Source organism: Lactuca virosa, chromosome 3 (assembly GCF_052849685.1).
Source record: "Lactuca virosa cultivar CGN04683 chromosome 3, Lactuca_virosa_CGN04683_v6, whole genome shotgun sequence".
Classification (NCBI taxonomy): domain Eukaryota; kingdom Viridiplantae; phylum Streptophyta; class Magnoliopsida; order Asterales; family Asteraceae; genus Lactuca; species Lactuca virosa.
The window spans coordinates 77,324,392-77,337,239 of record NC_136428.1 but is presented as its reverse complement, the minus strand read 5'-3'; the positions used below and the strand labels follow the sequence as shown (position 1 = coordinate 77,337,239).

Genomic DNA, 12,848 nt, shown 5'->3' with positions numbered 1-12,848 from the left:
AGTTCATTATCAGAGTTTTCCCCCAGAACCATATCTCATAAATCATAAAACATGAGGAGCGGTACGATCACGCCTTCGCCTTGCCACGATCTCCTGAAGTACCTGAAACATAACACTACAACTGTAAGCCCGAAAGCTTAGTGAGTTACCCCCAAAATACCAACCACACATAATCATACTCATAACATATCACAAATAGAACAGCCACGCACATCGGGTCTACTGTGTGACTGGTCCGCCCGCTCCGGGCCTTCAGTCCACCTGGTCCACCCTCCGAGTCTAGTCATATACATCGAGTCTACAGTGTGATTGGTCCGCCCGCACCGGGCCTTCAATCCACCTGGTCCACTCTCTGAGTCTACAGTACGACTGGTCCGCCCGCACCGGGCCTTCAGTCGGCCTGGTCCACTCTCCGAGCCTCGGCACGTCTGGTCCGCCCTCTTGGGGCCTTCAGCCTATCCGGACCGCTCGCTGGGCCTTCGGAACATCCGGTCCGCCCTGGGTATGTTAGCCTACAGCACAAAGCAGGACCCGCCTCAACCCAACCCCAGTCCAACAACCATGTGCACATAAACAGATAATCATATACAATCCTCAACCAGACAAACAGTCTAACAGATCACATAACATATCAATATCCTAACCAGGATTCCGACCTAACCGGTCACTAGCATAACATTACCCTATATCCCGGGTACCGACCTTAACCAGGTCTTTAACACATACCATCCTAACTACCAGGATGCATACATACCAAAGCAATATCATAACAACAACTACCCGGATTCCCATCCGATAAAGGGCCGACCTTGGTGCCGTAGACCCTGTCGATATAGTGAGGATAACTCACCTTGTGGCTGCCGAAATCCTGCAAATCTCTGACTGCTGACCCTCCGGGAATCCCAACTATCACATGCAAATCATCACATTAGAATCCATCATGACTTTCTAGGCCAAGGGCCCACAACACTCATTAAGTCCATCATCCTCTTATTGGGCCAAGACCCAAAACCAAATCCTCATGCAAAGCCCAATATTGGCCCAATTTACTAAATTGGGCCCACCTCGCCAAATGGGCCTAGATCCAAGGTCCATAATAATTATTGAGTCCAAATTACTCCATCCATAATGTCCAGTCACGGCCCAAGCTCTATTATCCCAATAACAACCCAATCTCTTAAGGCCCAAAATGAAAACTCAACAGAGGGAGTACGCTGGGCGTACCCTTCTTGGTACGTTGGGCGTACAACGATGCTCGCGGATTGGAATCGGGACACAGACCCACTACGCTGGGCGTACTCCCATTTACACGGGGCGTAACCTCGCTGAACTACAACTCCACATAAGATCTTAATGGCTTAAGCTCTTAAGCCCAAACTTCAGATCCATACACCAAATATGCCTAGGATTCATAAAGTCTCAAACTTTATTACTTGGGACGTCCATAAAGCTCTTAACCCAAGGTCTTAATCCATTAAGACCTTCCTACTTCTTATATGGGACAACCAAAGCCATTGGGACCTCATTTTTCTTACTCAAGACCTCTCCAATGGTCTGAAAGGACAACTCATCTTAACCAAAACACATCATACATCAAGATGGGGGTTTTTGGGACAAGAATGGTGTCAAAACTTCACCATACATAGATCTACACAAAATAGATGTCAAGCAAGAAGCTTTATACCTTCAAGTGGTTGCAAAGGGTGATGCTATCTCGGATCTACAAGCTCCAGCCACCAAGTTTCCTTCTTGCCAACCTCTTCTTTCTTCTTCTAAGCTTTCCTTTGCCAAACTAAGCTCCACAAGGTCAAATATCCACAACAATGGAAGAAGAACGGCTACTTAGGGTTTCTGAGAGTAAGAGGGCAGATATGGAGGCTAGGGTTGGAACCATAATGTTCCTTATATAGTGGCTGGACCTACAATTAGGGTTTTAAGACTCTGAGCGTACGCTGGGCGTAACTCTAGTACGCTGGGCGTACGCGTCCTTGCACCCGCGGTCATTCACCCTATTACGCTGGGCGTAACCTAGCCTACGCTGGGCGTACCCACGCGTGTCCCAAAGGCATGCATGGCCTTCCTCGTCAACTCTTCCCATTAAGGGCTATAAATGTCAATATCTTCAAAGTGTCATAACTCCTTTATTCTAAGCCCGTTCCCGACGAACTTTATATCCACGCGAAGGTGGCGAGAAGCCCTACGCTTCTATCAACATACCCCGGTCCGAAAACTTCCCGAATGAAACTCATTGCCCACAAAAGACAGAAACGCCCTTACTCTTGATTTCGGAAATTCATAAATAAGTACTTTTCGAACGGGGCGTTACAACTCTAGGGGCTTTGAGTTGCTACTCTTAGCATTTCCGAGGTTATAAATCCATAAAGTTTCCATCTTTGAGGCTAGAAACCATTCATACATGTTCTAGATGGGTATTATGTGGTTAAGATGGTCATTGAGTCCCTTTGAGTCATGCAAATGCATAAAGGTGCCGAATTTATGCATTAAGAGCTTCATTTGGAGGTTTCCTGGAGTTTAGATGAAGAGTGCTTAACTGGTTAAGTCACAAAAAGGAGTCTGGTGGGTTTGTGGGTACGCCCCGTGTAGATTGATGCACACCCCGCGTACCGAGTCAACGACCCCGTAGACGGTCAATGCGAGGCGAGGGTACACCCCACGTATGCCTCTTATTGGAGTTTTAGATTTTAGGCTTCGAGTTTGGGCTTAGATTCTCAGACCCTAATGGAATATCAGAATGGTTGTGTTTTGGACTAATTGGAGGATTGGACCTTAGGATAAGGCCCAATAAGGAGTTTGGGCCCAATTTGGAAAATTGGGCCATTAGTGGACATTTATGGATCTTATAGTTTTAGGTTTGGGCCTTAGTTACGTATCTTATTGGACCAGGGGTGAAATGGTCATTTTACCCCAAGTATGGATTATGGATCATGGTTTAGAACCCAATTGGTAGTTGGGTGATATCATGGTACTGATAGCCCGTGGAGTTGCCAGGACAGCAGTTAAGAATTTCTTGTAGTGGACTTCAGCAGTGTGAGGTGAGTTACCTTCCTGTAGGAGTGGCTCGAAGGCACCAATGCCGGCCCACTAGTAGTTATTTATGGTAGAGACGATTGTCTTCGTGATAATTGTCTGGTATGCCATTATATGTTATGATTTACGTGCTTATTGTTATGTTATTATGTGGTAGTGGTAGGGGGTGAAATAGTCTCCATAACCGGTTGGAATACACCGGAGGGTAGGTCGGGCACCCAGATATGCCTGACAGTATGTTTATGCTATGTTATTATGTGGTAGTGGTAGGGGTGAAATAGCCCCCGTAACCGGTTGAAATAAACAGGAGGGTAGGTCGAGCACCCAGATATGCCTGATAAGGTAGGCCGGACACCCAGATATGTCTGACAGTATGTGATTATGTGGTATGATGGGGGAACTCACTAAGCTTCATGCTTACAGTTTTCATTTTTGGTTTTAAGTACTTCTTCTTCAAAGGAAAGGAGCCGACATGATCGTAGCGCATCACACTATGATTTTCCGCAAATGAGATCTTTGGGAGTTGTACTCTGATAATATTTTCTATGACATGTTTGGTTAATTGACATACTGGTTTTGATATAGATTGGCTCTAATGATGTTTTAGACTACTGGTTTTTATAATTAATTAATCAAAAATGAAATTTTTAGTCGTGATTTTTTGGATGTTACATTATCAGACACATCCCTTATCAATTAAGATCTCTCTCTCTCTCTCTCTCTCTCTCTCTCTCTCTCTCTCTCTCTCTCTCTTTCTCTCTCTCATCCACACACCGTCGGAAAACCCTAATCCCCCGTTTACTTCCACCGTTGACTGTTATTATTCCCTTTACCCTTTGTTCCAACACCGCCACTAATCCACCATCATCTGCCACCAGAATCGTCCACCAGGTTTAAGAAAAAAGATTCCAGATTTGGTTTAGGATTTTAAGCTATCGAACTAGTTAAATTTGTTGTACCTTTGTAAGGCTCTTCGAGGGTACATGGAAGATTGGCTCATTCGACTTGGTGCCAAATGATTTCCAGTATGATATATGGACCCACGCTCCTACAAGTGTTCTCCGATGAAAACATACTTCCTTAGATTAATAGGTTTAAGCTCTGACGAAAACGATCAAATTTTGTGGAATAATGCAATTGAAGACGATGTGGTGATATGGGAAATCGAAATCGAATATAGAATTATGCAAACCAGTGGAGGTGTGTTGAGAACCCCCATTGAAGAATATGAATACACCACAACCACCGTCGCTACTAGAAAAGGGTTAACCACCGCTGCTGACACCTCCTCCAAATGAATTTCTAGAAACTTGATGCCTCTTATGTCGGACAGATCTGCACTGCCTCCCACTCTCCTAAACCTCGAGGAGTTGTGAAAGTTTCATCGCCACAAAGTAAAAGGGTTTGTCTGATTTGAAAGATTTAACTAATTCAAGAGATTTGTTTCTTGAGCTTTGTAAATTACCCGAAGAACAAACTGGGTGTTTGAAGCATCCATTCGGTGCATAAAAAATGACATGAAAGATTGAATTTGGAGGAGGAGAGAGAAGCGAAAAGACAAGCAAGTCGTAAATTTGAAGACGATTTTCTTTAATGAACTTGACCCATCCATCCATGAAGTGGTATTTGTCTTTGATTTTAACATATTTGATACTCCACTCAACAACAAATTTGTTCTTGAGAACAACTGTTGCTCTCCTGTTGTTGTCTTTTTCTAAATACTTATCGATAAAAGCAGACGACAATTGTTGCAAAATATGATGAATAACTGAAGATCTATGTAATGAGAAGCAAAAAAATGGTTTGTGTGTGTGTGTGAGAAAGAGGTTGTTGGAGTTGACTAAATGAGCGTAATAACTCTTGGCTTATGTGGGAACGATGAGTCGACTCACTACTGAGTCATTGTTGACTCACATGCTTAGTAGACAGTTGACAAAGCAGTGTAACCTTCAAAAATGGGTAAAGATACGAAATTAAGCGGTAAAATACTTGTACCATTCAAAGGCAAAAAAAAAAGTCATGATGAACTGTTTAAACCAATATACGAACCATTGTTAGACTATATTGACAATAACCTTAATAAATATGGTCAAATAAGTAAATTTGAAACTAATTATTGATAACATAATTTAAATGTAACATTAAATCAAATATTATATTAACTTTATTAATATGTCAAGTCCGGATTAAAATTAATTGAATAATATTATTCAAAGTTGTTGTAATTTTATACCGTATATTAATTTAGTATATGATAATTATTATTTTAATAATTAATATGAGTGAAAGGTGTTAGTTTAGGAGTAGATTATAATATTTGTATTTGCCGGTTAAAATAAAAAAAAAACAATATATTTATTAAAATTAAAATTACATGATTTAGCAATATTATCCATCGGTATTTTAATATTATCTTAAATATTTGCTAGTAATTTTGTGGCAAAGAATATTTTATAGTATTTTTTTTATAACTTAAATTGATTGGAGAACGTGGCTTGTACATGTCATCTTCACTTTCGTCTGAGTCCTCTTATCGTCGATAACGTCTCAGCATTTCATTACCCAATCATGGATACGCTAATGGCATCATCCTCTTCTACAGCAGCCATTCTCCACCGTCCGCCGCCCCTTCCCCTCCGGTCCTCCAATTCCTTATTCTACACCGGTTCTTGCTCCACAGGTACGGCGGCGTTCTTCCGAAAGCCCTTATTCGGCAATCATGGTGCTCAGAGAAAACTAATTCACTCGTTCCAAAATTCTTCATCTCAATCTTCGTCGTCGAGTGTGAAAGTGCCGATTAAATGTGGAGTTACCGAGATTAACGAGAGCCAATTCCCGGAGGTAGTATTGAAATCCGACCGTCCTGTTCTTGTTGAGTTTATTGCCGGTTGGTGCGGACCTTGTCGATTAATCGCTCCCGCCATTGAATCCATAGCAAAGGTTCACATCGCTTCTCGTTTTACCTTTTTTGAAATCCTATTGACATGAATTGTATTTTCAAATCGAATCATGAATTACTTGGTTGATTTGGAGCGAAGGAACCCTAATTTAGGGATTTTAGCTCATCTACTGTATTGTATACTACAATCACATTGTTCAATTAGTTTTTCGACCTTTGATGATTAGTTAGGGTTTCAGTTGTTTTTGCTAAAATTCAGGAATACGAAGATAAACTATTGGTTGTAAAGATCGATCACGACTCGAATCCAAAGCTAATCCAAGAGTACAAGGTGTATGGATTGCCTGCTTTGATTTTGTTCAAAGATGGGCAAGAAATTCCACAAAGCAGAAGGGAAGGTGCAATTACAAAAGCAAAGCTGAAGGAGTACATTGATGCACTACTGAAATCGGTATCAGTTGCTTAACTCCATGAATCATCACTTGTTTTTCTCACAATTTATGAGCAGCAGGGGAATTGTATAAAGGTGTAAATTTAAACGTATTACAGATCTTCAATTTCTCTTGCACATTTTCTTAATAATATTTAGGTAAATTAAACAAAATCGCAAATGGATTTTGGTTTTTACTTTCATTAGAGTATTTATGAAAAACAGAACATGTCAATTATATATTCTTTTGTATTATAATTAATTTACTGAACTTAAACCAACCTATCCTTATTGATGCTCTATGAGCCCGTACTTTGTGGATGTTTTGGAATGCCTGTATGAAATAAGTAGATGTGGAAATTTAAACCAATTAGCATTCATGATATGAGCTTATTGGAGAGTTTTGTCAAGTCAAGGCTGTTTGATATTGTGCTATCGTGCTGACTGTGTCCGGTAAGGCTGACTCGGTTTGATACATGCAGAATATGCTTCTGACCTGGTCAACACTTCCCGAGAAAATAGAAGCTGACCAAGTAACTGATGGAATAATGACATTGGTGCCTTAATTTACAAGCTCTAATTAGAGTTTTTTTTCACAAACCCTTTTCGTTGCTCGATTATAATACTACTAAGCTCTAATTAGAGTTTTTTTTTTTTTTTTTTTTCATCACCATTATAATACTACTAAGTTCGTTTTACATAGTTATTTAAAAAAAATCTCGACAAGAGTCATAAATAAGCTCTATAAAAAAGCGTTACTATAAAGATATTTGAGTTTTTTTATTTGTTGAGCTGACGCCAAAAAAATTATTAAAAAATGTTTTCACTGCGATTATATTTTATTGATGGCAGGATAACCAAAAAAAAAAAAAAGGCTAAAGAGAAAAAAAGTCAAATTAAAGGCATGTTTTAGTTCACGGATTAAAAAGGAGCTTGAAGGAATTAGAATGCATTAAAAATGGTTTGGTTGAGAAAATCAATTAAATTGGAATTATTTAAATTCCATTAAATTTTGTGTTTTGAGTTAAAAGACACATTTTATATTGTCTTCTCATATTTTTTTTAAGTCATAATTCTTTAAATTAAAACATATTATCAATATTATTGATGCAGACTCTGTATACCATCTAATCCATATATTACTGACAACTCATGTAAGCTCATGTAAGCATGCAAGAGAAGAATTATTATTAAAGAAATGGAAGCAAATATTTGGTTTAGAACTTTCACTAAATAAATAAGGATGATTTTTGAGACTTTAAAAAATCTATCATAACCCATAACTTAAGAGGTAATAATTCAAATCTCAAACAATCAAAAATCCTAACAATCCTTGGTACTTACCTGACTTTATCCGGAAAAATGGCTATGTAGGAAATACTAAGTTATTTATAAATTTTAAAATACAAAACCTTGATGCAATAATTTTTAAGTTATTGTTTTCGTTATAGAATATAAGTTGTTTATAAATTTTTGAATACAGAAACTTGATGTGTTCATTTTTAAAGTTTTAAATTTCATTAGAGAAATAGATAATCGTATATAGAAATACAAGTTGTCATATCATATCGATTTTACTAACTTTAAATTATTATGTAATGCTATTATTGTGAAATCCTTGAATTATGTTTTTGGATCCTTTACTCTACCAAGTGTAAACACTGCATACCCTATAAGAAATTTCTAGATCCGAGTCCAAAGGCCAGGAGCGAACCGGATTTTTAAATTCAAGTGCAAGAGTCAGCCAAAAAATATGAGCGCTCTTGCACCATACTTTTTTGCGTCACCCTATCTTGCTGCAGATTTTGGCCACTGTTTAGAATGGTTATGGTATTATGGTTATACTCGTCTGATTACTAGATTTCGTATGCAATTCCATTTGTCTCCATCTATGTACCCGTTCCGTAACCATTTATATTTTTGGAATACTTATTATTTTATTATTAATATATATGATTTTAAAGTTATATTATAATATTATATATGATAGTAAAAATAAGGAGTGAAACGATGCTGGTCGACGACGAGCATCGTAACCATCATCGTCATGAAGGGCTGAAGGACAAAAGTAAAAAAATGAAACTTATGTGAAAGCGGTTGAAATTGTTTAGCAAAGAGATGGTGATCAGAAGTTGGATCGCTGGTCGGTCAGAGACGATGGGGAGGTAGGACGTCGTCGACTTTTATGTTAGGATATGAAATCTCAGTGGCTTGTTTAGGGTTAGAAAAGGTCTTCCAAAACCAAAAAAATATCATTTTATCTTCTACAAAAAAGGTAGAATTTCGTATATACCCTTAATAAATGTCAAAATATCATATTTGTTGAACCTATTTTTTAAATATCATGTTTACCCATCTTAAGTTGTCAAAATATCAAATTTGTCCAAAATCTTTTTCTTTAACATTTTTCAATCATTTCTTGTATTTTAAAATCATTAAAATTGAAAAAGAAATTTGAATGGATTATATTGCCCTTGCTTCTAAATCACAGGAGCTCTTTATGCAATATACGTACAAGATCATCTTCGCCATTCGAACCTGAAATTCAAGTGTTAACCTCTCGTCGTCTTACCTCTTGCCCCACTCCGTCTTCCTTCTTGTAGACGTTTATAAGAATCAATCAATTCTAGGTAATTCGGGTGTTAACATCTTAGAATTTTAGGGATTTCCTTGTGAATTCATATATTGTTGTATGAGCTTTTGATATATTTCAATATGTGAATGCAATCAATCTATATCTGCTCTTTTGATCAATTTTGTTCTTAATATCTAAGATGAGTTGTTGATTGCATCATTTTCATTGGGTTTTAGCTTACATGAGTTGTTGATATCATCATACTATCATAAATACTTTGCAGTGAGTTATTCTTAAACGAAAGACTTGGATGATCAGGTTTTTTTCTCCATAATATTGCATCAAGCAATTAGTATTAATTAAGAATTGATATTCTATCTTGGAGGATCCCAAAAAGGAAAAAGAAAAGAAAAGAGAACCAACCGATTGATCTTCTAAAGTTTTGAAAAGAAAATATGTAACGCCCGCGTTTCTAGGCTAGGCATTAATATTGATGTAATAGTCTAGGTGAACCTTTGTAACTCGTTTTGAAATAATAAGAAGGTATTATTTGAGTATTATGTGTTTTATGCTTAATTGTGTGGCTTAATTGAATTAAGAATAAAAATAAGCGTAAAAATGAAATGTTAGATAAACCCAATATTGATATATGAAGGTGTAGTAGTCGTGACGAGGTTTCCGAATATATAAAGAATGCCGAAATCCGAGTTATAACGAAGAAGTTATGATCTGTCGAAGTTTCACGATAGAACCGGTACGACACTACGTGACGTAAATAGTGAATTTACGATAGAGCAATATTTAGCCTTAGTGATCTAAACGAAAGTTGTAGAATAAGTTAAACCGAGAGCGTGCATAAGAAGAACGTCTAAATCTGACTTTGTATGAGGAAGTTATGATTTTTCGAAGTTTCGACTTAGCAGTATGCAGCCCAAATCTCGAAATAGAGATCGAGTGATATTTGGCCGAAACAATCTAAATGAGAATCGAAGATCTCGTTGATAGTAGTCCAACAGTACAAAGACAGACGAAAACGGATGTCCGATGAAGAAGATATGAATTTCTAACGGAGTTTTCCTGTCCCGGCCTACTAAAAATAATATTATAAAAATAAAAGTCAAAATTAGCCGACGGAGTCTAAACGAAAGTTGTAGAGCATAATCTCACCTATGCGCGGATATAAAGAACGTCGAAAACGGAGATCGTATGCGAAAGTTATGAATTTCTGAAGTTCGAGGCGCGCATCCCAAAGGGGGAACGCCCCGCGTTCAATTGGGAACACCCCGCGTTTGGAGCCCAGAGCCTGTCTCGTCGCCTGTCAAGTCCGAAGTTCGTAAGCAATGACGCACGGCGGAATGCGCTGCGTTCGGGAACGCGTTGCGTTCGTTCAGGGAACACGCTGCGTTCGGAGGGTCAGCCTCCCCCTATAAATAGAATGCAAGGTCTCCGGGATTTGTTGCTCATTTCTTCTCTCTCACTCCTTATTGCCTCGTTTTACGTGCAAAGAAATACCCCCGAAGCCCCGATATTATCCCGAGACCCGAAGCAAGTCCCGAAGCCCCGAGGATCCCGAGAAGTAAAGTTTCCGAGCCGAAGCTCTGCTTGCGAGAAGCCCAGTGTGTGAAGATCTTCTAGTTTCACCGAAGAATACTACTTTTAAAGCCGTAGTGCTGTCCGATCATCTTCTGATCAAGTGAGTGTATTTTCATTTTCTTCTAACACATAGATATGAAGTATTCTTTATAAAATACGTGCTATGTGTTTATATATTATCTGTTTATTTGAACTAGTTGTTGAATGAATGTTTTGTACAGGTTTTAAGCTGTATATAAATGTATATATTTTATCTACTAATATGTTGGGTAGAACATGGGTAGACAGTTGGTGTGTGATGAAATAATATGATGAGAGGCCTCGATGTTGTTGTTGATCTAGTCATCTAGCGGAGTATGGATGACGACCACAGACTCTTTCTAGACAGTCCAGTGGGACGCTAGCAGGCTCATAACATGTAGGTGTTGTGAACGATGTGTTCATCGGTGTACTCCATCCCCCTCATTGTGACAACCGTCAATTTTGGCCAAGTCAAAGTCAACTAAAGTCAACAAGTCAAACCGGTCAACTCATCTAACCCTTGTATATTAGGGTTTCCATTATGTTTCTTATCGAACAACTCGCAATCTTAATACAAAATATCACTTAGAGTTTTCACGTGTTCGGAAATTCAAAACCCTAATCAGGGCAAGTGATGAAACTACTCGATAAAACATTATTCCTTGACCCTCGGGGAATATAACAATCATAACAAGACTTAACGAGGTTTACGAACCTTGAATTACAGAGCCAAACACTCAAAAAGGTCACAAAAGAAGTCTCTCTCAATCTCTTTCACTCTAACTCTCCCAAATCTCTCTCTGTATGAGAAATCTCTCCAAGAATGTGAAATCTCTCCCAAATCTCTCCAAGTATGCCAAATCTCTCCAAGTATGTCAAATCTCTCCCAAATCTCTCTCAAAACCTCTTTTGATTTATTTTAATCATTTGGGGCATCCCGACACTTGACTTGGTGAAAAATCATTCGAAACGGGAAGATACATTGGAAAATAGCCTTTTAGGGCCGAAGTCCCTCTATAGGGACCAAACCTTCCTTGAGTCGAAGCCCCAAGGACCAAAACCGAAGTCCCCTTAAGGAACCGCAGCCATCGGACCGCAATGACTAAGGACTGGAACTACTGAGGATCGAGGCTGCTGAAGACCGCAGCGCTGAACCGCACCCGCAACTGGAGCACCGCACCTGACCCCGCCTTCGGTCCCTTCGGATGAGTCCGCCTGCGGTACCTGCTCGGACCGAAGTCCCTTCTGTGACATCCCCATTTTCACGGCCAGAAAAGACCGATTTTGTTTATGCTTGTTTGAAAATCAGAGTAACATTTTAAATAAAAGTGTTGCGGAATTTGTTCCCAAAATAAAATATGATAGAGATTTATCAAAAGCATTTCCAAGGAAATGTATTTCATTAAAAGACTCGGGATGTCATGTTCGATACAGATCAAAAGCATAAACAGTACAATATAAGCCTTACTACATTATTTCGTATTTACAGGCCTATATCCGTAATCCCTCATCCAAAACATCACATCTATGCTCGAGCGCCACTACCTGTAATACATGAAACTGAGTGGGTCAGGCTTGGGAGCCTGGTGAGCACATAGGGTTTTCAACCCACAATAAATAAGTTTATTAATTTCATCAATCAACAATAACCCGATTACCCGTTCCCGTTATCCTCACATTACGTCCCTAAAACACCTATCATAAGGGACCTAGACTAAGGATCAATATCGGGATGGACACTACTGTCAAGGGGTTTCCTCAGCAATAAATGTCCTAAAGGCAACCATGAGGGGGATGGAGTACACCGGTGAACACATCGTTCACAAACACCTACAGGTTGCGAGCCTCCTAGCGTTCCACTGGACTGTCTAGAAGAGTCTGTGGTCGTCATCCATACTCCGCTAGATGACAGAATCAATAACAACAACATCGAGGCCTCTCATCATTTTATCACACATCGTCTTATTACATCTACCCATGTTTTACCCCAACATTTCTTTTTTTGTAGATATAAAATACATATACAGTTTAAATTATTTAAAACATGTATAAAAATCTTTCATCAGTATAGGCAGCAAGTATTCAGATAATATGCACACATAGCATGTAATTAATATAAAATACTTCATATCTATGTGTAAGATGAAAGTAACTATGCACTCACCTGATTAGGTGGTGACTCGGTACTCGAACAGCACTCCGTTATCTCAAAACAATTTTTCCTTGATCAAAACCTAGTATTAATATCACTAGTGTTTAGTTTTAACGTTAACCGCGACTAA

The 12,848-nt window shown here is 38.8% G+C and overlaps 1 protein-coding gene across 1 annotated transcript; it reads left to right on the top strand.

Annotated features, from left to right (window-relative positions):
- Positions 1-5,547: 5,547 nt before the first annotated feature.
- THX (thioredoxin X) lies at positions 5,548-6,658 on the top strand. Its single transcript, XM_079084968.1, has 2 exons — positions 5,548-5,988; positions 6,207-6,658. The coding sequence occupies exons 1-2, from the start codon at positions 5,617-5,619 to the stop codon at positions 6,411-6,413; spliced, it is 579 nt and encodes a 192-aa protein (XP_078941094.1). The 5' UTR covers positions 5,548-5,616; the 3' UTR covers positions 6,414-6,658.
- Positions 6,659-12,848: the final 6,190 nt, after the last annotated feature.

Coding starts and splice junctions, on each gene's coding strand:
- THX (XM_079084968.1), top strand. CDS start 5,617: ATGGATACGCTAATGGCATCATCCTCTTCTACAGCAGCCATTCTCCAC. Junction 5,989..6,206: donor CCATTGAATCCATAGCAAAG/GTTCACATCGCT, acceptor GCTAAAATTCAG/GAATACGAAGATAAACTATT.